Here is a 22,599-nt window from a genome sequence, read left to right on the forward strand (position 1 = left end):
GGAGGTAACCATAGCAACAATGAGCTAACAAGAGCGGTTATCCCTACAAAACATTGACAAAACATTAAAATAATCTTGTCATTTATAAACAAACAAACTAACAATACACACATACACAAGAAAGACAAACAAACGAATTGAGTCTCAACGGATTTCGCCCTCAAAGTTATCCAAGCTTTCGCATAGCTTAATTATGTAACTCTGGGCGTCGTCTTCATTCACAGAACCCAAACTCACTAGATTTATTTTTAGTTTTTCTAAACAAAACGTTCAAAGATATTTTATTTGCGCGGTGAAATTCAATCTGAGAGGAGCTCAGTGCGGTATGAGGACGCAGCGGGAGAGAGCCGCAATAAATACTTGTAAGTTGATTGACAAGGCTCGTTATCTCTCCCCCTGCCGTCGCCTGCAGCTCAACTTCTGTTTCTCATTTGGGATAGAAAGTGTCGAGCTGCAGAGTCTCGGAGGACCCGCAGACTCACCCGCTCAGACACTTTGAACCCCGGGCCGGTCAGGTCACAACGACTCAGAGAAAACGGTCAGCGGGTTTATGTGATGTTATGAAGCTCTTGGACGCTTTGAGCTCTTCGTGTCTTTGGGAAACGAGAGTTTAACTGGATTATATTCTAATCGGTTTATTAAATATCGGCTCCAGGATGGAGTTCAGGAAAATTGTACCAAATCTGCTTGTACTGTATGTTGCGTTCGGACACTTTTCCGAATCGTCGGAATTTAAAGGTTAGTTTTTTTTTTTATAAACGTAGTATAAACTCTGATTTGTTTGTTTTTGTTGTTGTTGTTGTTGTTGTTGTTGTTTTCCATTGGACTGTAACGCTGCTTTTCTTAAGTTTATTGTGACAATTACAAGTGATTGTGTAAATTCAGTGCTCTCACATTTATGGTGACAGAAAGTGGTCAGCTTGTTGGCTGTGCTGTTAAACCGTTAATTCCTAACCCAAATTGTCCTTTATTGTCTCATTTCATGCTTCCCCCAGCGACCCAGTCAGTGCTCAGAGACAATGCGCCCAAACAATGAGATAATAACATGCAAATGGTAGCTGTTATCCATACAAACACTGATTGTCAGAAATCAACTTTTTATTTAGGGTCAATATTTGCTGCTTAGATTTGTTATAATAGTCATTCGTTATTATTATTGCACGTTTAAAAAACTATATAATTAAATATATAAATAACTATATTACTATTATTGGATATTCTTTCTTGGATGAAAATGTTTGCTAACAGTGTTGTGTGCAGCAAACAAATGTAAAATGTAATTATAAAAACTAGTTTGCACAACAAATAAATGGCTGAGTGATGTTTATGTAGAGAAATATTCATAAAAGAATTAAGTTAAAATGAGAAAGTGCCTCCTTTCATTCACATTTTGCATATACCAGAAGAATAGAGAAGAGATATAAAGGTAAAACGTCCTTTATCTGGAGAAAAAGAGCCAGCTTCAGTTTAGTTTGTGGTTTGCACTGTAAAAGTAATTACGTATTTTCCAGTTTACGGGACCTTTTAGGTCATAATACTAAGAAATGTGAATACATGAAATTTCATAAAACCACATGCTAGTCTAACAGAATGCCCCGAATGTTGTCCCAAATAGTTTATGAACAAAGAATTAAAAAAATTAACAATGTTTGTAAATTCCCAGCATGAAATGCAGCATGAATATAGCATATATATATATATATATATATATATATATATATTACATTTTAAATATCCTAATTTTTTAACATTTTATAAAAAAAAAGTACAAATTTACATTAGGTAATGTATTCTGAACAAACATGCCTCATCACCACCTCATTATTTGTGTGTGTGCATTATTTTCTGTTAACTCAATAGCCCATCATCAATTATTCCTTACTTATTAACTCAAAGCTTTAAATTCACCATCTTAAAAAAATCTTTGCGTTTACGCTTCTTTTAAAATTTGGTTATAGATAAAAAAAAAAAAAAAAATGTATGCATGACATATCAGTACCATATTGATTATTGCCCAATTGCAAACGCCAATTGAAAATTAAATATCTTTAGGGTTTATAGCCAAATTGCAAATATTGTGGACGATTATGCTTAATAAATAAAGGGAAGCAGAAATCATGATCACAATTAAAATACAATTTATCATGCGGCTGTATGAGTATGAGTTTTAATGCATTACAATATTCCACTGCTCCTTTAAAAAGTAACTAATTACATTAGTTACTTTTTGTGGAAAGTAATGTGTTACGTTACTTTTGCATTAGGCTGCTTTTTAAATCTGTCTGGTCTAGTTTGTTTTTAATATAAAAAGCATTTTATTTTTGTCAAATGTAAAAGCCCTTTCACACCAAACCTGTAATGAATAAGCTTGTAAATTCACGTAAATTCATGTAAATTCACGTCTGTACATTAGAGGGCGCAGCTCAAACAAACCTTTCAGTTGTGCTGCCATTCTGGATTGCATGAAAAATAGGACACAGGAGAAGAAAGTTCAACACTCTTCAGCATTAAAAAAAAAAAAAAGAAAGAAAAAAAAGAAACACAAATATGTGTATCTAAAGTCATTTTTGCTTATTAATATAGCTGAACTGAATCACAGAAGGTCAGTAGCAAAGACACTAGTTAATAAAATGGGATTAAATGCATACAGATAATTTGTGTTATTTAACATATTTAATTATTGTAGGTTTGAATCATTTTCAACTGTTTTATTCATTTTATTCACAAGTGAGATGAGTTAATGCATGTACACATTTAGTCAGAACTACAGTAAGATTAATGTTCACACAGCACGCACAACGCCTCTTGTAAATTAAAAAAGTAATGCATACTTTACTAGTTACTTTTTCCAAAAGTTTCCCATTTATAAAACATAAAACAGTCATCGTACTGCACCTGTGTTACCTGTGCATGTGACTTTCTCTTTCAGTGATTAATATATTGGAGCTCAGTGATGCACATCAGACAGTTGCAGCTATAGAGAATCTGTCTGGAGCTCTGCAGACGATTGGAGATCTGTACATCACCTCCACCTTCATGCTGCCACCCAAACTCGGTGGCGTTTTGTTCGGTCTCTATGATAAAGAGGACAACAAGAAGTACCTGGAGATTGCTGCTGTAGGCAAGATCAACAAATGTAAGCTCTTTTTGCTCATATTGTACATTTGCAAACATTTCCCCAGATGCAGTTTGTGTCTTTGGAAAGATGACCTCCTTTCTCTCCTCAGTACTGGTGCGATACTTGCGCTCTGATGGAAAAGCTCATGCTGTCAATTTACAAAATCCAGTCCTCGCTGAGGGACGCGCCCAATCACTTATACTCAGAATGAGTGGGCTTAGACGCAGTCACATAAACCTAGAGCTTTATGTAAACTGCCGTTTGGTGGACTCTGCTCAGGGCCTCCCTTCATTTGTCGGGCTTCCATCAAAGGCAGAATCTGTGGATGTTCGCACCGGACAGAAGTCTTATGCCAGGATACAGGTGATTTATTTAGGTCAACAATTAATGAACATTGTTTGCCATGCAGTCAGTGTGAATCAGAGTAACTATACAGCAAATTTAAAGGGATAGTTCAGCCAGAAATTAAAATCTGGCATTTACTCACCCTCATGTTGTTCCAAACTCATAAGACAAACTCAAAAGTGAAACTTGACAGATGTCTGTCCCTCTATTAAAGGAGAAGTCCACTTCCAGAACAACAATTTAAAGATAATATACTCACCCCCTTGTCATCCAAGATGTTCATGTCTTTCTTTCTTCAGTTGTAAAGAAATTGTGTTTTTGAGGAAAACATTTCAAGATTTTTTCTCCATATAATGGACTGCTATGGTCCGCCTGAGTTTGAACTTGCAAAATGCAGCTTCAAACGATTTATGAAAATAACCAATCGTTTCGCTAGACAAGACCCTTCTTCCTCGGTTGGGATCGTTTACAACCGCATTTGGGAAGTTCAAACTTGGGGCACCATAGACGTCCACTATATGGAGAAAAATGCTGAAATGTTTTCCTCAAAAAACATAATTTCTTTACGACTGAAGAAAGAAAGACATGAACATCTTGGATGAAAAGGGGGTGAGTAAATTATCAGTAAATTTTTATGCTGGAAGTAGACTTCTCCTTTAAAAGACAACTAAAAATGTTCACTGATATTGAAAGATATTGTAAACATAATCCACATGAATTGAGCAGTTTAATCTAAGTCTAAAGAGATGACTTTATATGATGAACAGATATAAATACATCTTAAGCAGCCTTGGTTTAAACCCCTCATGTGGAATACTATTACATATGGATTATAAGTCATATGAATTCATTTATGCAACAATATATTTTTTGTACTTTACTGTGTGACAATTTTTGTTATGTGGAATTCGATGGACATAAAAGGATATAAGGAAGAATAGAGGATATTAAAAATAGTTTTATTTGTGTTTTAAATATGGATTAAAAAGTGGGTTTGGAATCAATGTGAGGGCGAGTAAATGACAGAATCTTTGGGTAAACTAACACTTTAAAGTAGCTGCACACTTCATAAATTATATTTCAAATTGTGTGGTTTGTGCTATTTACCTGACTTAAATATGGCTTTGGTTTAATTCTTTGACCTGGCAGACAACAAAGCTGGATAGAAAAGTCTCATTAACTTATATTAAGGAGAAACTCAAGCCAAATAGACCAAAATGTCATAGAGACTCATCCATCAGCCATAACCTGGGCATAGTGCTATGATTTTTTTTATAAGACCGATGTATATATCTAATTGTCATCGTGTTTAATATACATATGCAAAGTTGTGCAGACATTGTAGTCAATGTGTTTAGTATTGTTGTAACAATCCTGATTTTGCATTGAGACCTAACGGAAAGCACACTCTCTGTTTGAGCCATAGGTGTACATTTACACATGAGTGAAGATCATTGTGTTAAACAGTGACGTGTGGAAGAAGAGGGATAACAAAATATGTAAATGTTTGTTTCATATATGCTTTAGGGCTCAATAGAGTCTGTTAAACTGGCTCTGGGAGGCTCTCTGGCTACAGCTGGTCTCCTCATTGACTGTCCATTCCAAGGAGATTCAGCTATCAACAATGCAGGTACGGCATAAGAGGAACTTGTATTGTTTTTCACCTACTATATTTAAAAATACATCCTGCACAGTATAGTATTCCATTCCAAACACTGTCATGTAATCATACTGCCCTCTTGTGACAACGCAGAAACATCACAGATATTATTCCTCCTAATAATTCATGAAATTTAAAAATGCTAAATATCTTGAAATGTAGAGAATGTGATACACAGTACCATTCAAACATTTGGGGTGAGTAAGATTTTTTAATACATTTATTAAGGATGCTTTAAATTGATCAAAATTGGCATAAAGACATTTATAATGTTACAAAATGTCAAATAAACACTATTCTTTTGAACTTTCTATTGATCAAAGAATTCTGAAAAAAGGTGCCACAGTTTCCACAAAAAATATGAAGCAGCACAGCTGTTTTCAACATTGATAATAATCAAAAATGTTTCTTGAGCAGCAAATCAGCATATTACAATGATTTCTGAAGGATCATGTGACACTGAAGGCTGGAGTAATGGTGCTGAAATTTCAGTTTGATCACATGAATAAATTATGTTTTTCAATATATTCAAATATAAAACAGTTATTTTAAATTGTAATAATATTTCACAATGTTACTGTTTGATTGTATTTTTGATCAAATGTGACCCTGGACCACAAAACCAGTCTTAAGTAGCACGGGTATATTTGGCAATATGCCATGGCAATAGCCAACAATACATTGTATGGGTCCAAATTATTGATTTTTCTTTATGCTATAAAGCATTAGGATATTAAGTAAAGATCATGTTCCATGAAGATATTTTGTAAATTTCCTACCGTAAATATATCAAAATTTAATTTTTGATTAGTAATATGCATTGCTAAGAAATTTATTTAGACAACTTTAAAGGTGTTTTTCTCAATATTTATGTATTAATATTTGTATCCTGGACAAATATTGTCTAACCATACATCAGTTGAAAAGCTTATTTATTCAACTTTAAGTTGATGTATAAATCTCAATTTAGAAAAAAAATTACCCTTATGACTGGTGTTGTGGTCCTGGGTTACAAATAAGCATGAGAGACTTTCAAAAACATTAAAATTCCTACCAACTCCAACTTTTGATCAGTAGTATAAATATATACATTTGTCTTCAAACTAGAAACATTTGATAAAATGTGACTGTTGTTTCTTTACAGTAGGCAGTGACGCTATTAACGCCATCCTTGGTAAATATCAACAAAGATTCAATCATATGTGAATATACTATCACAACTGAATTATATTCATACCTTTTCTGTGATAATAAAAATAGCTTCTCACATGGCCAGGTGATCACACCAAAGCTCTTATCGGGCAATTGATCATCTTTAACCAGATCATGGGAGAGCTGAGAGAAGATATCAGAGAACAGGTTTTTAACATTGCATGTTATTAAGCTTGAACTGGAGGATATGTTTATTACAGACTTCTGTTTTTAGTTTAAACATTGCATTTTATAAAACTGAATTATTTATGCTTTGATTTGTTTTCAGACAAAAGAGATGTCTCTCATCAGAAACACCATTCTTGAATGTCAAGTATGTGGTAAGTGATGAAGAAGGAGACTGAACAGGAGATGACAGACCAAGATTTGATAAACATGTCTGAAGATTTTTTTATAGTATAGAGGTAATATGTATGTGTGTCTCTTTGTTTTGCAGGATTCCATGAGCCTCAGTCACGGTGTCATCCTAACCCCTGCTATAATGGCGTGAGCTGCATGGAGAGCATGATGTACCCAGGATATCAGTGTGGCCCCTGTCCAGAGGGCATGACTGGAAACGGAACACACTGCCAGGACATTGATGAGGTTGTATTTAATTGTATTTCATACAGTGTTGGGCAGTAACGCATTACTTTGTAACGTGTTACTGTAATTTGATTATTTTTTTAGTAACGGAGTAATTTAACATGTTATAATTTCCAAATGAGTAATTAGAGTATAGTTACAAGCATGCGTTACCGCTGCTTTACATCATTGCCGACAGAATCTGTTTTATCATCTGGATTGTAAAAAGGGTGTTGACTAGCACATGTGACGTCCTCTACCTGAGACCTACTTTGACTGGTAAGCGCCTGTGAGGCGGATTCTACCAATGAAAACAAAGTCAGCATGGGGAGAGGAAAGTACACGTTCTGTAGCTGGAAATACAATCATTATTTTGAGTTTATTTCTGTTAAAGGAAAGAACATTATTGTGCGTTGTCAGAGGGGAAGAAAACATTTTCAACCGTGAAAAACTCTGTATCCATTTTAAAACACCTGAAAGGGCACATTAAAACTTCTTGAGAATGTACCGGGTGCGGAGAGCAACGCATCAACTTCCATTGTCTTCACATGAGTCTCTGCCTGCCCGCGCACACGCCCACAGCCGCACTCGTCTTGTCCCGCGCCGCGGGTCGACGCAACAGAGAGCGGTGCTGGGACTTCATGGGCGAGTGCGAGTGCGGGGCTGCGGGCGGGCAGAGATGAGTTGTGTGGGATGCGATAGAATAAAATGATTTGCGGGACTCGCGCAAAATAGAAATATCTAAACATAAAATATCTAAAACAAATGAATTGCTATTCATGTATTGCACAAAAGCAACAAGAACAACTACTGTAAAACAAAAATGATTAACACGCGTAAGCATAAGCAGAGTTTCTATTTATAACACGTATTTTAAACAATGTTGATTTCTGGAATGCAGTGGACAATCAGAGAATCCACTCACCGCTAGAAATGCCGTGCATTTTGCAACCACGCATGCATCAGCCTATTGCTTTTAGTAAAAATAACAGTGGTTTGTGAATGTTGATGCTTTAATAACAAATATTTTATCGGAAGTGTTTATGCTGGGATGTTAGGCAACACACAAACTTACTATTTCACGTAAATTTCGTGGATGTACAGAAAAAAAGTAATGTAACTAGTAATGTAACTAATTACTTTTGAAATAAAGTAATCAGTAATCAGTAATTTAATTACTTTTTCAGAGTAACTTGCCCAACACTGATTTCATATATTTACATGTTTGTAATTACACATTTGTAAGAATGAAGTTGCAAATTAGTACATTTAAAATGTAATATTGAATATTACTGTTAAAATTAAAGTACTTTACATGTGCTTTAGTATGTTAGTGAACACATCAAAACAGGTGTATTTTGTACTTTAAAGTAATTATTTATGTATTTTGTACTTTAAAGGCATTACTACAAACTGCATTTTTTAGATGTGTTAAAAACATAAAAGTGTACTCTCTGTAAGTTCACTGTAAGGAGCCTTTTATTTCATGAATATTATATCATCTTGGTCATTTCTTAAATATACTTTCAAGATCTGAAGTACACTACAAGTGTAAATTTAAAGGGTTAGTTCACCCAAAAATTAAAATTAGCCCATTATTTACTCAACCTCAAGCCGTTGGTGTATATGACTTCCTTCTCTCAAATGAACGCAATCATAGTTTGATTATCCTGGCTGCTTTAGAAAGGCATAGGCGGGTGTTTCTCTTCATCAGTCCAAAACAAGTCCAATAAAGCACATCCATTCATAATAAAACCGCGAATTTGATGTGTTTTTGAAAGAAAAATGTCCATATTTAAGACGTCACAACCACTTTAATCTATCTTGCGCTAACAGTCATTCACTGAAGCAGCTCTGGGCGGATGACGTAATATGTCGGCATTGTGCATGCGCCGCTCAGACGTAACAAACACGAACGTGCCGTGGAGAAACCAAAACAAATCATAAATTAGAAGTATGAAACGAGGATTTGTAAAGAAAAATGTCAGAGGATTTCGATATAAACCAAGAGGATACTGGTTTGATAAAGTAATGAAACTTTGCTTCCTTTGCTTCTGTAAACAAATGTTGGTTTTCACAAGACTCACTGGCGCATGCGCACCACAAACGTCCTACGTCATCCGCCCGGAGCTTCTTCCGTGTATGACTGTTAGCACAAGATAGATTAAAGTGATTATTACATTTAAGATATGGATATTTTCTTACAAAAACACATCAATTCGCTACAGGAGACCTTTAGTGTGAGGTACTTTTTATTATGGATGAATGCACTTTATAGGACTTGTATTGGACTGATGAAGAGAAACATTCACCCATTGCCATCATAGAGCTTGGTAATGGCTGGATAATTTTTAATATAACTCTGATTGCATTTGAAAGAATGAAGACATATACACCTAGGATGCCTAGAGGGTGAGTAAATAACGGGCTAATTTTCATTTTTGGGTGAACTAACCCTTTAATACAATTCAATACAATTTTTTGCTTTACATTTCTTTTTTATCACAGTGTACTGCTCAGCCCTGTTTCTCTCCCGAGTTGTGTGTGAACACAGCTACAGGCTTCAGCTGTGAGTCCTGTCCAATTGGATTCACTGGTCCAACACTCAGTGGCGTTGGTTTTGACTTTGCCAAGAGCCACAAGCAGGTAAAAAGTATCAAAATCCAATTACAACAGAATTTTACTTTGGAGTGAATAGGCTTTTACTGTGTGAATGTTGTTTATTTTTTCAGGAATGTGTTGATATTGATGAGTGTGCTGAGCACTCTGGTGCTTGTGTGCCCAACTCAGTCTGTATAAATACAGTGGTGAGTAAACTCAAAATTTGCATATAAATTAAAAAAAACCCCACTAGAATCAGCAAGTCAAGCAGAGCAGCAATAAGCAAAGAAACGTGAATGTGCTACTACCAAACTGACTGCTTTCTTTTCATAGGGATCGTTCAAGTGTGGCCAGTGTAAATCTGGGTTTGTGGGTAATCAGACCGCAGGCTGTTTTGCAAGGAGGACGTGTGAAACTCTGGGATATAACCCATGTGATGTGAATGCTCACTGTGTGATGGGCCGCAACAGTGACATTTCCTGCATGGTGAGAATCTAGAAATTCTAAAAACTTCACAGTAAATCCAGATCATTTCCTACCAGGGATCATTTCTCTCTGTTTTGTGTCTTGCAGTGTAACATTGGCTGGGCAGGTAATGGGAACATTTGTGGTCCAGACTCGGACATTGACGGTTACCCTGATGGGCCTCTTCCATGCATTGACAATGACAAACACTGCAGAGCGGTACATATTCATTCCATAGTTTTGCTAGACTTTTTAGGAGCGAATTCACTAAAAATGAATTGCATGTTGCAGTCCAAATAGCCTGTTAAATTGGATTGCAAATAGGTTTTATGTGTTTGAAAAGTGGCACTGTATTTCCTCCATTTTATCTACTTCATTGTACACTTTGAATAATTAACTGCTTAACTCATGACAGTTAAATCACAGCAAAATTTAGCAAAACACGTATACTTTAATTTATGCTGTGAGTTCTTAATCATTTTAGTATAAAATGCATATAAAATTGAATATCCCTTGAATAACAGTAATGCACTGAATAATAATTAGAATATTCCTGTGCAGGACAATTGTGCAAATACCCCAAACTCTGGGCAAGAGGACACAGATGGAGATGGGATCGGTGATCAGTGTGATGAGGATGCAGATGGAGATGGAATTAAAAATGTTGAGGTTACTGACCAAGAATTGTAAAAATATTTGAACAACCATTGGATATAAATCTGTTTTCACATGGACTGATTTCCTTGACAATTTCTTTTTTATTATTTAGAAACAAGTTCTTCATGTGACACATTCTTAAGCAGTAGCTATTTTAATTTTGCAGGACAACTGTCGTCTGGTGCCCAATAAGGACCAGCAGAACTCTGACACAGACTCCTATGGCGATGCTTGTGACAACTGCCCCAACGTTCCCAATGGAGATCAGCTTGATACTGATGGCAATAGCAAGGGAGACATTTGTGACAATGACATTGATGGAGATGGTCAGTCCCATTCACTTTAAACTGTTCTGTGATTTTACATCAGTGTACTGCTTTGTCTATTCTTAACACTGTATTTCTTCACAGGCATCCCTAATGTATTAGATAACTGTCCTAAGATACCCAACCCCATGCAGACAGACCGAGACGGAGATGGTGTGGGTGATGCATGTGACAGCTGTCCTGAGGTCAACGATCCAATGCAGGTTAGAAGAAGAAAGCTGTTTAATGCTAAAGGGAAGAAAAGATTGGGTCACTCTTAGGATAAAGCTGAAGGTCTTTCATCCAGGTTGAGATGTCTCAAAAAAGGCAGGGAAAGATCATCAGGTCATCCGACGATGTTAGTGCCCAGTGAGGTTGTGTATATTCAAGAAAAGCAGAGGTCCAAGCACTGAACCTTGCGGCACCCCAATATCCTAGATGTTATCACATGAACTACAAGATCCACAACACGTCTACTTAAGCAAACTTTGATCATATTTCTCAAAATATGAAGACTAAAAATGAATCATTCATAATTCACTTGTCCATCACTAGTTTGTAATTTGATAACTACAGACGCAGTAACTCATGTTAGGGTTAAAGGATTAGTTCACTTCCAGAATAAAAATTTCCTGATAATATACTCACCCGATGTCATCCAAGAAGTTATCAGTCGCAAAGAAATTGAGGGGTTTTGAGGAAAACATTCCAAGATTATTCACCATATAGTGGACTTCAATGGGGACCAACAGGTTGAAGGTCCAAATTGCAGTTTCAATGCAGCTTCAACGGGCTCTACAAAATCCCAGTCGAGTAATAAGCGTCTTAATAGCGAAATGGTCTGTCATTTTCTAAAAAAGAAAAAATTGATATACTTTTTAACCACAAATGCTCATCTTGCACTAGCTCTGCAATGAGCATACGCATCTTCACGCATTACACAATCATGTCGGACCTACATGTGGTTTCTCCTCGACTTCAGAATTGTCCAACATCGTTGTTTTACCTTTTTTTTAAAGGGCGTTTGATATTCTTTTGCATGTTTGCTTTGTAAACACTGGGTCGGTACTTCCGCCTGACATGTGTGACCTTACCAACTTTATTACGTAATGCCTGAGGTCGGGCTGGTGAAATATGAGCATTACATTTAAAAAGTATTCAAATTTTCATTTTTTTAAAGAAAATGACCAATCGTTTCGCTACATAAGACCCTTATTCCTCTGCTGGAATCATGTAGAATCCTTTGAAGCTGCATTGAAACTGCACTTTGGACCTTCAACCCACTGGGAACCACTGAAATCCACTATATGGAGAAAAATCCTGGAATGTTTTCCTCAAAAACCTTAATTTCTTTGTGACTGAAGACAGAAAGACATAAACATCTTGGATGATATGGGGGTGAGTAAAATACCAGGAAACTTTCATTCCGGAAGTGGACTTATCCTTGAATGACATCAGTTAAATGTACAAAGTACAGTATTTCTTCCATAATTGTTATTAAAAAGCATATATAATAAATACATTAAGGTTGATTGGATTTTGTGAACAAATACTGGCACTTGAGTCATTGAAGGCAAAGAGACAGGTACTGGAGCCACCCTGCTTTTCAAATATGAATGCAATGATTTCCATATTTTGCTGTTTTTGCAGTCAGATATGGACAACGATTTAGTGGGAGATGTATGTGATACAAACAAGGACATGTAAGTACATGATAAATGCTTATTTCACCCAAGAACATGTATAATTATTTTTATTTTTCACTTAAAGTGTTATACTTGATTTAAGTTAGTTCTCTTTTGGTGTTTGTCAGTTTCAATGTTCTTTCTGTGGTGAGATTCATTACTCAACAAAATCTGCTTGTCATTCATTCTTTGAAGCTCTAGTGAAAGTGTTTCTCTGCGTGTAGGGATGGTGATGGATATCAGGACACACGGGATAACTGCCCTGAAGTGCCCAACAGTTCTCAGGTGGACTCAGATAACGATGGCATCGGGGACGAGTGTGATGATGATGATGATAACGATGGGATTCCAGATATCCTTCCTCCCGGCCCAGATAACTGCAGACTTGTTCCCAACCCCAGTCAAAAAGATACTGATGGTCTGATTCTTAATTCTGTATTTTGGAAAAGCATATAGCATACTGCTAAAAGTAATATCAACTACACCTCTGACTTCTGGAGTTCATGAAGTTTGACTGGTGTTAGACAATTTTACACAAAATTTGATTAAAACTGCAAAATAGCAACTTTTTATTTCTGAGATTATATCTGGACCAAACACAATGTGTGCTGTTTTGCAGAAGTTTTTATTTTATAATAATATGCAGTAGCCAGTATACTAGTATTCTTTTCCAAAGACACCTTACATCTGTGACATATACGCTTATTGTCTTACTGATTCGATCTAAAAATAAACATGTTTGTTTCGTACCTTCTCTCCCATTAGCCAATGGGGTTGGTGACATGTGTGAGACAGACTTTGACAACGATAAGGTGACTGACTTGTTGGATGCATGCCCTGAAAGTGCAGAAGTCACTATGACAGATTTCAGGGCATTTCAGACAGTCATTCTCGATCCAGAAGGAGATGCTCAGATTGACCCCAACTGGGTAGTACTAAATAAGGTGATCATTAAATTATCATTTACATTATAATTTTAGGCTTTTGTTTTATCAGCTAGTCTCTGAGCTCTTAAAGTAGAAGTCCACTTCCAGAACAAAAATGTACAGATAATGTACTCACCCCCTTGTCATCCAAGAGTTCATGTCTTTCTTTCTTTAGTTGTAAAGAAATGTATGTTTTTGAGTTAAACATTTCAGGATTTTTCTCCATATAATGGACTGATATGGTGTCCCGAGTTTGACCTTTCAAAATGCAGTTTAAATGCGACTTCAAAAGATCACAAATGCGGTTGTAAACGATCCCAGCCTAGGAAGAAGGGTCTTATCTAGCAAAACAATCAGTTATTTTCATTTTAAAAAATACAATTTAAATACTTTTTAATCTCAAATTCTCGTCTTGTCTTGCTCTCCCTGAACTCTTTGTATTCTGACTCAAGACAGTTAGGGTATGTCGAAAAACTCCAATCGTATTTTCTCCCTCAACTTCAAAAATCATTTCAAAATCATCCTACATCGCTGCAGAAGTACCGATCCAGTCTTTACAAAGTGAACATGCAAAGAAGATCAATCACCCTCAACAAAAAGAGTAAAACAGCGATATAGGACGAAGTTGAGGGAAAACAAGAGATGGGAGTTTTTCAACATACCCTAACTGTCATGAACCGGAAAAAAACAGAGTAAGACAAGACGAGCGTTTGACATTAAAAAGTATATAAATTGTATTATTTTTATGAAAATAACCAACAGTTTCGCCAGATAAAACCCTTCTTCCTCGGCTGGGATCGTTTGAAGCCGCATTTAAACTGCATTTTGGAAGTTCAAAATCGGGGCACCATAGCAGTCCATTATATGGAGAAAAAATCCTAAAATGTTTCCCTCAAAAAACAATTTCTTTATGGCTGAAGAAAGTAAGACATGAACATCTTGGATGACAAGGGGTGAGTACATTATCTGTCAATTTCTGTTCTGGAAGTGGACTTCTCCTTTAATATATTATTGTGCACACTGTAGATAAAGTCTATGAAGTAATATAAAACAGCTTTGGTGTTTTATTTAGGGAATGGAGATTGTGCAGACCATGAACAGTGACCCTGGTCTGGCTGTGGGTACGTACATAAACACATTTTCATAGTGCCATATAGGCATCTCTGTGTCTCAACAGCTGTATTAACCTCTTTATTCTTTGTTTAGGTTACACCGCATTTAATGGTGTGGACTTTGAGGGCACAATCCATGTGAACACGGCCACTGATGATGATTACGTGGGCTTCATCTTCGGCTATCAGGACTCTTCCAGCTTCTATGTGGTGATGTGGAAACAGACAGAACAGACATATTGGCAAAATTTACCTTTCAAAGCATCAGCTCAGCCTGGACTACAGCTTAAGGTGAGCGGAAACTCAACATTAAAATTAAGGCTGTCAGTTCAAAATATGTAATTGAATTGCACATGATATGCAGATTAATTTCATAATTGAGGCAGATGAATAAAGCAATGAAAAAAAAGCAAAGCAATGTGAGTGTTACATTTTTAAGAATGCGAATTGGGACATAAATTAGGCCTGATTCAAATAGCGTTCAAAAAATTTGGGGTCAGTACAATTTTTTATTCTTTATAAAGTCTTTTATGTTCAGCAAGGCTGCATTTATTTGATTAAAATACAGTAAAACAGTAATATTGTGAAGTATTGTGTAAGAACTATTTTCTGTTTGAATACAATTTCAAATGTAATTTATTCCTGTTATTTCATGGCTGAATTTTCAGCATCATTACTTCAGCGTCACATGATCCTTCAGAAATCATTCTAATATGCTAATTTGGTGTGCAAGAAACTATTATTATTGTCAATGTTGAAAACAATTGTGCTGCTTCATATTTTTGTTGAAAAACATGATACATTTTAAGGCCAGCATTAAAGGAGAACTCCACTTCCAGAAAAACAATTCACAAATAATTTACTCACCCCCTTGTCATCCAAGATGTTCATGTCTTTATGTCTTCAGCCGTGAAGAAATTATGTTTTTTGAGGAAAGCATTTTAGCATTTAGCATACCAAAATGTAGTTTAAATGCAGTTTCAAAAGGCTCTAAATGATCCCAGCCGAGGAAGAAGGGTCTTATCTAGCGAAACGATCTGTCATTTTTTTCAGAAAATAAAATTTGTATACTTTTTAAGCACAAAAGCTTGTGTAGCACAGGCCCTGGGATGTGCGTTCATGACGCTACATACTATTAAACTACAGACCCAGTGTTTACAAGGCGAACGCACAAAGACTAGGAAGGTGCAAGTAAACGCTGTTTACAAACTAAAAGGTACAACAATGTCCTCCTCTCAAGTTGTAGGAGAAAAAAAGATGGAGTTTTTCACCATACTCAGTACACAGGCGATGAACTTACACGTGATTCATGGTAGTGATGGGAAGTTCAAATCATTTTACAGACTCTGACCTTTGAGTCTCGTTCAGCAAAATGAACAAATCTTTTTCCAAGTCATTTAGTTCATTTTAGCAAAATGTAATTCAAATGTTACGTGTTACTTCCCTAACACATCTACTGCTTACGCAAATGTTGATCACACTTCAAACAAGACAAAACTATAATGCTATAAGAAACAGAAAAGATTAATTCATTGTTTACCTGGGTCTTTAGTCTATTAGCTCACCTCACCTCTTATCTGACAAGTTTTCGGGTTTGAGTCATTCGTTCATCACGTGACAGCCCCATAAGATGAACGAATGACTCGAAAAACCTCAAGACTCGAAACAGGTGAACTAATTCCAGTACAGAACCTAATAGGATGTTGCGCATGCGCGACTGAACAAATCACTCCCCGAGACGACTCGTTCTTTACGAGTCACATTAAAGAATCGTTCAAGAACGACCCATTACTAATTCGTAGCATCGTGGATGCTCATCCCAGAGCCTGTGCTACACAAGCTTTGTGCTTACAAAGTATAAAAATTTTTATTTTTCGAAAAAAATGACATCGTTTCACTAGATAAGACCCCTCTTCCTTGACTGGGATCATTTAGAGCCCTCTGAAGCTGCATTTAAACTACATTTTTGGAGTTCAAAATCAGGGCACCAATCACATCCATTATATGGAGAAAAATCCTGAAATGCTTTCCTCAAAAAACATAATTTCCTTACGACTGAAGACAGAAAGACATGAACATCTTGGATGACAAGGGGGTGAGTAAATTATTTGTAAATTGTTGTTCTGGAAGTGGAGTTCTCCTTTAATTTAAACTTTGTGTAATAACATAAATATTTTCACTGTTGTTTTTAATCAATTTAATGCATCCTTGTTGAATAAAAGTATTAAATAAATCATACTGACCCCAGACTTTTGAATGGTATTGTATATGTGTTATATATAATTTCTGTTTTCTTCACTCTTTCAGGCAGTGAAGTCTCGTACAGGTCCTGGTGAGTATCTACGAAATGCCCTGTGGCACACAGGAGACACACCAGGGGAAGTTACTTTGCTCTGGAAGGACCCAAGAAACGTGGGTTGGAAGGACAGAACGTCCTATCGCTGGCACCTCACTCACCGCCCACAGGTGGGCTACATACGGTGAGAACTAATCTGAGTTTAAACTCTAAGAGATACACAAAACAAGTACTGAATGTCTGTTACTACTAAAACTTGGAAAAAGTGTTGTAAAGTCTGACTTTATTCTTTATATCTATGGTGTAGATTAAGATTGTATGAAGGCACAGCCCTGGTGGCAGATTCAGGGGTCTTGATAGACACCACTATGAGAGGAGGGCGGCTGGGCGTCTTTTGCTTCTCTCAGGAAAACGTCATATGGTCTAATCTTGGCTATAGATGCAATGGTAAGCAGCATGATTTGACTATCTGACAGATGTTTTTGATTGAACATTTGAGCACATAGCACATGCCTCAGACTGACTCTCTTTTTGCATACTGAACAGATTCCATCCCAGATGACTTTATGCTATACCAGAGGCAGATGAATGTGAGGACATAGGCATCCCCTCATCTCAAGAAGCTGTTTCTGCATGGGTGTTTATGTATATGTGTGTTCAGAGAGGTAGGAAGAGATAATGATTGAAATTAGTTTTTTATCTTTTGAAATCTTGAAAAGTATCAAAATTACACACTATACTGCACAAGTTTGCATTGTGCACCATCATGAGTATTATAGTGTGGTATAGGAAAAATGTTTTACTGTGCTCTCTGGGTGAGAATTAACAAACATGAAATATAAAGCTAATGGAATGAATGTTATAAAGATTTAAAAGCTATTAAGCAGTTAGTAAGGTTGTAAAATAATACAGGCAATTAAAATGACTAAATGCGTTGACTGTGAATTTGGTGGCTTGCAAACATTGTTAATAAAAATGTGTTTATGACATTCGTCCATTAAAAATATGCACAGTCGTGTTTCATTGTAAACCCCCATAATGTGTTGCCTTGGTTCAGTGATTCAGCACTTTTTCCATCTTGTTCTTCACAAAGCCTCTTTCATCCAAAGAGACTGATTGTGAAGTTATTTTGTTCGTTTCAGTACCATGGACAAGGCTCTACTACATATTTGCAATCAGTGTGCTGCAAGAATTTACTGATGAAAATAAATAAGGGCATTTAGAAAAATGTATAACAGGTGTATTAGTGATTTAGCCAAGACATAAACTATTTGGTGATTAGAAATGGTGATTAGTAGCCACAGCAGTATAAGCAAGATGAGAGTATGCCAGCAACAAGACTTAAATATTTATAGAATTAAATGTCTAAATCAAACTGAGCTGTATTTATGATGTATGCACTCTATGGCTATCCAGTGTGTTTACGTAATGTGATTGATGGGGTTTGGCTGGCACAGGGTTAATTTCAGAGATGGGAAGTAACTAAGTACAAATATATATTTTTCTGGTATCAGTACTTTACTTCACTATTTATTTTTCTGACTACTTTTTACTTTTACTCCTTACATTTTTACACAAATATCTGTACTTTCTACTTCTTACATTTTCAAACCAGGCCCATCATCATTTAAAATACTGTATGCTAAAGGACAAAATTAGTATCTACTTTAAAGTTACAGTAGTAATTTAGCAAACAAATGTTGTAAGACATCATTTTATAATACGTTTAGAGGGAGCTAGGGCAGATAACAACACAACCTTTACGACAATTAAAACCAAAAACCATGATTACTATAGTTAATCCATCGTAACCACAAATTAACCAGCTCCAGTATAAGGTTAAAAGCAGCCTAACATTATCAAAGAACATCATCACTGATTAGCCTAGCCTATTCTAGTGCAAGTTTATGCATATTAAAAAACGCTCGTGTTGTAAGTAAAGCTATCTACACTGTAGGATGAATAAATCTCTTACCACACACTGCACACGGCGCGTTACGGCTCCAACGCGGCAACCGGAGTAGATCGCGGCTTCGCATGTGTGTGGACCCCCTGTACTGCACACGTCTGCAGTGCGTTGCTCTGAAGTGGCCACTCTAGTCAGTGCTTGTGTTTGTAGCGGCTCTCGGCGCTGCATTGCTAAAGTTTGGCTAATCCCCCACCTCATCCCTACACTTGCTAAACTGTTGCTTAAATAATTATAGTTGTTGCTTAAAATAGGTTGGAAATTAACATTTATTAAGTTCAATAAATGAACATTTATTAATAAGTTGATAAATAAACCTTTTTAAATTGCTTATTAATAAATGTTCACCTTTTGATTATTGGTGATGCCTCTAGTAATTATGTGTCATTTTAAGTTCATTTTAAGCAAAAAATATAGTAATTTTTAAACAATAGTTGATATAAATAAACCCAACCACTGGGTTTTATTTAAGGCAGCATTTTTTAAAGTGAGAACTTTTAAAACTTCCTGGATTGACATTTCACTCCATAACATTAGGCCGTTTCCATTCACATGCTGTTTATTGCTGATAATCACTTTTTCATTTGCATCTTCTTACATATAAGATGGTTTCTGCGTCTTCCTCGCTTGTGTGTTTGTTCGGGATGTTCTGCACTCATTCTTGTGCTGCATAATAGCGCCCCAAGTGTATAAAGCGTTGTCTCATGAATAACGGGTCGGGGAAAGAGTTAATGCTCATAAAGAAATACAAACTTGTTATTTGATATAATAGTTAGGAGATAAATAACGCTGCCTGGCTTTTGCTTCCTCTTGAATAAAGTATCATTAGTCATTCACAAAATGTTTTTTTTTTTTTTTTTTCCCAGATCAGTATTCAGATTCAGATTTGCAATCAACCAATTTGTTTTCTTCAGTGTTTGAATATTTACATATTCATACAAGTGTTTCCTGTAATACTAGCAGGAGTTTACACACATGCAAATGAATTACAGTACATTTGTATTCTTGAAAGCACAAAGTTAACACAAACTGTGACATATAGAACTGCATTCGATTTCTAAGATCCTTTAGCATACAGCATAAAGAAGGAAATATATCAATGTTTGAGACAGAAACATTAGAGTAACAAAAACTCTGGTATCTTCAGTGAATGCTAGTACAACATGACTTGACTGCATCAGCAGCACTTTGCAGTGAAAAGCATAAAATCCACCGTAGAGAAACTTAAATAAAATAATTAGGCTGAATGATCTGATAATCTGGGATATTGTGTCATGAGGAACATTTTTGCTCCATCTAGTCTGCATAAACATACAGTATTACTGTATTCTAACGGTCTATCTTTGACTGAGGTCACATGATTGCACAGGTCTGATGTCACTGAGACAGGAAGCCAGAGAAAAAATAATAAGGTCATTGTTAGGGACATAATGTTTTCTATTTTTGATCATGTATGTATGTATGGCTGTAATAAAATACAAGTTCAGCAAAGAGCAGAAGAGCAAGTTTTGGCTATTTTGAGACTGTCATCAATGTTTCAAATGAACATGCATCTAGGTTCTTTCATACATTATTCATAAAAATGAAGTTTTATATTACTTATGCATTTCCTATTATACTATTCCTAAAGGCATTGCAATAGCATAGTTATCATACTACAGTCCTTCGTGATGTCATTTTAATGTCCTTTTTCTCCTCTCTCACTCATTTACTAATGGCCAAGAGAAGGAAATTATCCAATTGTCTGGACGTGTCTTGCAAGTTTCAAGTGCCAAAAACAACAGGGCAAAAAAAAATGGAAATCAAATATAGGGGAACATGTAATATGACCAGAAACTTCACCTGATTTTAAGTAACAATCAAGTACAGTGTTTTCGAATACAGTTCAAATAATGAGAGAAGGTCATCTTAAATGATGTCAGCTGTAATTTCTCTCATTCTGTAGAGCAGAGAAAGAAGGGACTGCAGCAGAGTTAAAATCCAAGTCATAGTCTATAGATGTTTAGACTTTCTTGCATGTGACCACTAGAGGGCAGCATACAACTGAATCTAAAATACAACACTGCAGAAAACAACAAATTTCTTTCAGGGTTAGTATGCTACTCCTTTGATTTCAGCGTGTTTTTGAGATTGCACATTCAAGTGTGTCACTATTTATATCCACCGTCATGCAGACTGGGGTTCAGTACGTGTCTTCTACCCTTGGATTTTACATGTGCTTTAGTAAGTCAGTACATCAATAAGTGTACAACTTTCAATTTGGCTTTGTATTATAAAGTGCAATTTTAAAAAGTGTACTGATGTTACACACTTTTTAAAATTGCACTTTATAATACAATAAAAGAAACAGCAATGAAAGTGACCTGCTTTGAGTGGCCTTTTGTTTAATTAATATTATATTATTAGCACAGATCTGAAGTGACATTAAGTGCATATTTATTAAAAATTAAGCACTTATTTTTCTCGAAAGTTGTATTGTTTAAAATATAGAGATAGGATGCAAGCTTCACTATACTTATTTCTCCCTCCCATCCTGCTGATCTATCACCACCAGGGGGTGAAATGGCTTGAAAAAGACAGAGATTTTATTCACAATCCCTTTATCATTGCAAATTACACATTTCATGTCTTTTCAGTGCACCGCGCAAATATTAATTTCTGTGGGCTGATGCCCAGGTAATAAATCCGTATTACGCCGAAGGGAAGCATGTGCTGCCAACACTGGTTTGCTAAATGATGAAAATGTCCACTCTTGACAAAAACATCACTCACATAGGCACCTGTTTGCTTGAGTTGCCAAGCCTCCAAATCACTCCTGAGCCATTTTGTAATCAAGTGTTATAACAGTTTTTGTGCTAATATGGTCATATCACGCTGTTAGTACAAGTGCTCACCAAGGCTGCATTTATTGGATCAAAAATATAACACTGAAAATAATTTTCAGTTTGAACATATTTTAAAATGTAATTTATTCCTATGATCAAAGCTGAATTTTCAGCATCATTGCGCCCCACTTCCAAGGAGAAGTTCACTTCTAGATAAAAACTTTATAGATAATGTACTCACACCCTTCTCATCCAAGATGTTCATGTCTTTCTTGCTTCAGTCGTAAATAAATTATGTTTTTTGAGAAAAACATTTCAGGAATTATCTCCATATAGTGGACTTAAATGGTGCCCCCCCAAAATTTGAACTTCCAAAACGAGGTTTAAATGCAGCTTCAAAAGGCTCTAAATGATCCCAGCCAGGAAGAAGGGTCTTATCTAGCGAAACAATTAGTCATTTTCGAAACAAATTTACAAATTATATACTTTTTAACGTCAAACGTTCATCTTGTCTCGTCTCTGCGACGCGCATGAGTAGTCTGTGTAATCCGGGTCAATAGTGTTAGGGTAGGTCGAAAAACTCCCGTCTCGTTTTCTATTTCAACATCAAAATCGTCCTACATCGCTGTTTTACCTATTTTTCTAAAGGACGTTTGATGTACTTTGCATGTTCACTGTGTAAACACTGGGTCGATACTTCTGCAGCGATATAGGACGATTTTGTAGTTGGGGAAGAAAACGAGAGAGGAATTTTTCGACATAACCTAACGGTATTAACCGTATTGAACCGGAAAAAACACGCAGACTTAGACAAGACGAGCGTTTGAGGTTAAAAATGACATAAATTGTCAATTTATTTCAA

General features: G+C 36.0%; 2 protein-coding genes across 2 annotated transcripts in view; one reads left to right on the top strand and one right to left on the bottom strand.

Moving 5' to 3' along the window:
• The first annotated feature begins 260 nt into the window (after positions 1-260).
• thbs3b (thrombospondin 3b) lies at positions 261-17,952 on the top strand. The gene is made up of 23 exons (XM_051136446.1): positions 261-738; positions 2,930-3,136; positions 3,228-3,481; positions 4,991-5,093; positions 6,268-6,297; positions 6,400-6,482; positions 6,604-6,655; positions 6,772-6,920; positions 9,408-9,545; positions 9,632-9,706; positions 9,834-9,986; positions 10,074-10,184; positions 10,527-10,634; positions 10,789-10,948; positions 11,033-11,151; positions 12,578-12,630; positions 12,837-13,030; positions 13,378-13,556; positions 14,611-14,659; positions 14,745-14,941; positions 16,958-17,130; positions 17,254-17,393; positions 17,493-17,952. Exons 1-23 carry the CDS (start codon positions 657-659, stop codon positions 17,546-17,548), a joined length of 2,865 nt encoding a protein of 954 aa, XP_050992403.1. The 5' UTR covers positions 261-656; the 3' UTR covers positions 17,549-17,952.
• si:dkey-154b15.1 (uncharacterized) overlaps positions 13,945-22,599 on the bottom strand; it is a 110,354-nt gene continuing 101,699 nt past the window's right edge. The window contains exon 5 of the mRNA XM_051136448.1: positions 13,945-13,969. The gene's annotated coding sequence lies outside the window, so the exon portion shown is untranslated. The remainder of the gene's footprint in view (positions 13,970-22,599) is intronic.

This window comes from Labeo rohita, chromosome 19 (genome assembly GCF_022985175.1).
Source record: "Labeo rohita strain BAU-BD-2019 chromosome 19, IGBB_LRoh.1.0, whole genome shotgun sequence".
Taxonomy (NCBI): domain Eukaryota; kingdom Metazoa; phylum Chordata; class Actinopteri; order Cypriniformes; family Cyprinidae; genus Labeo; species Labeo rohita.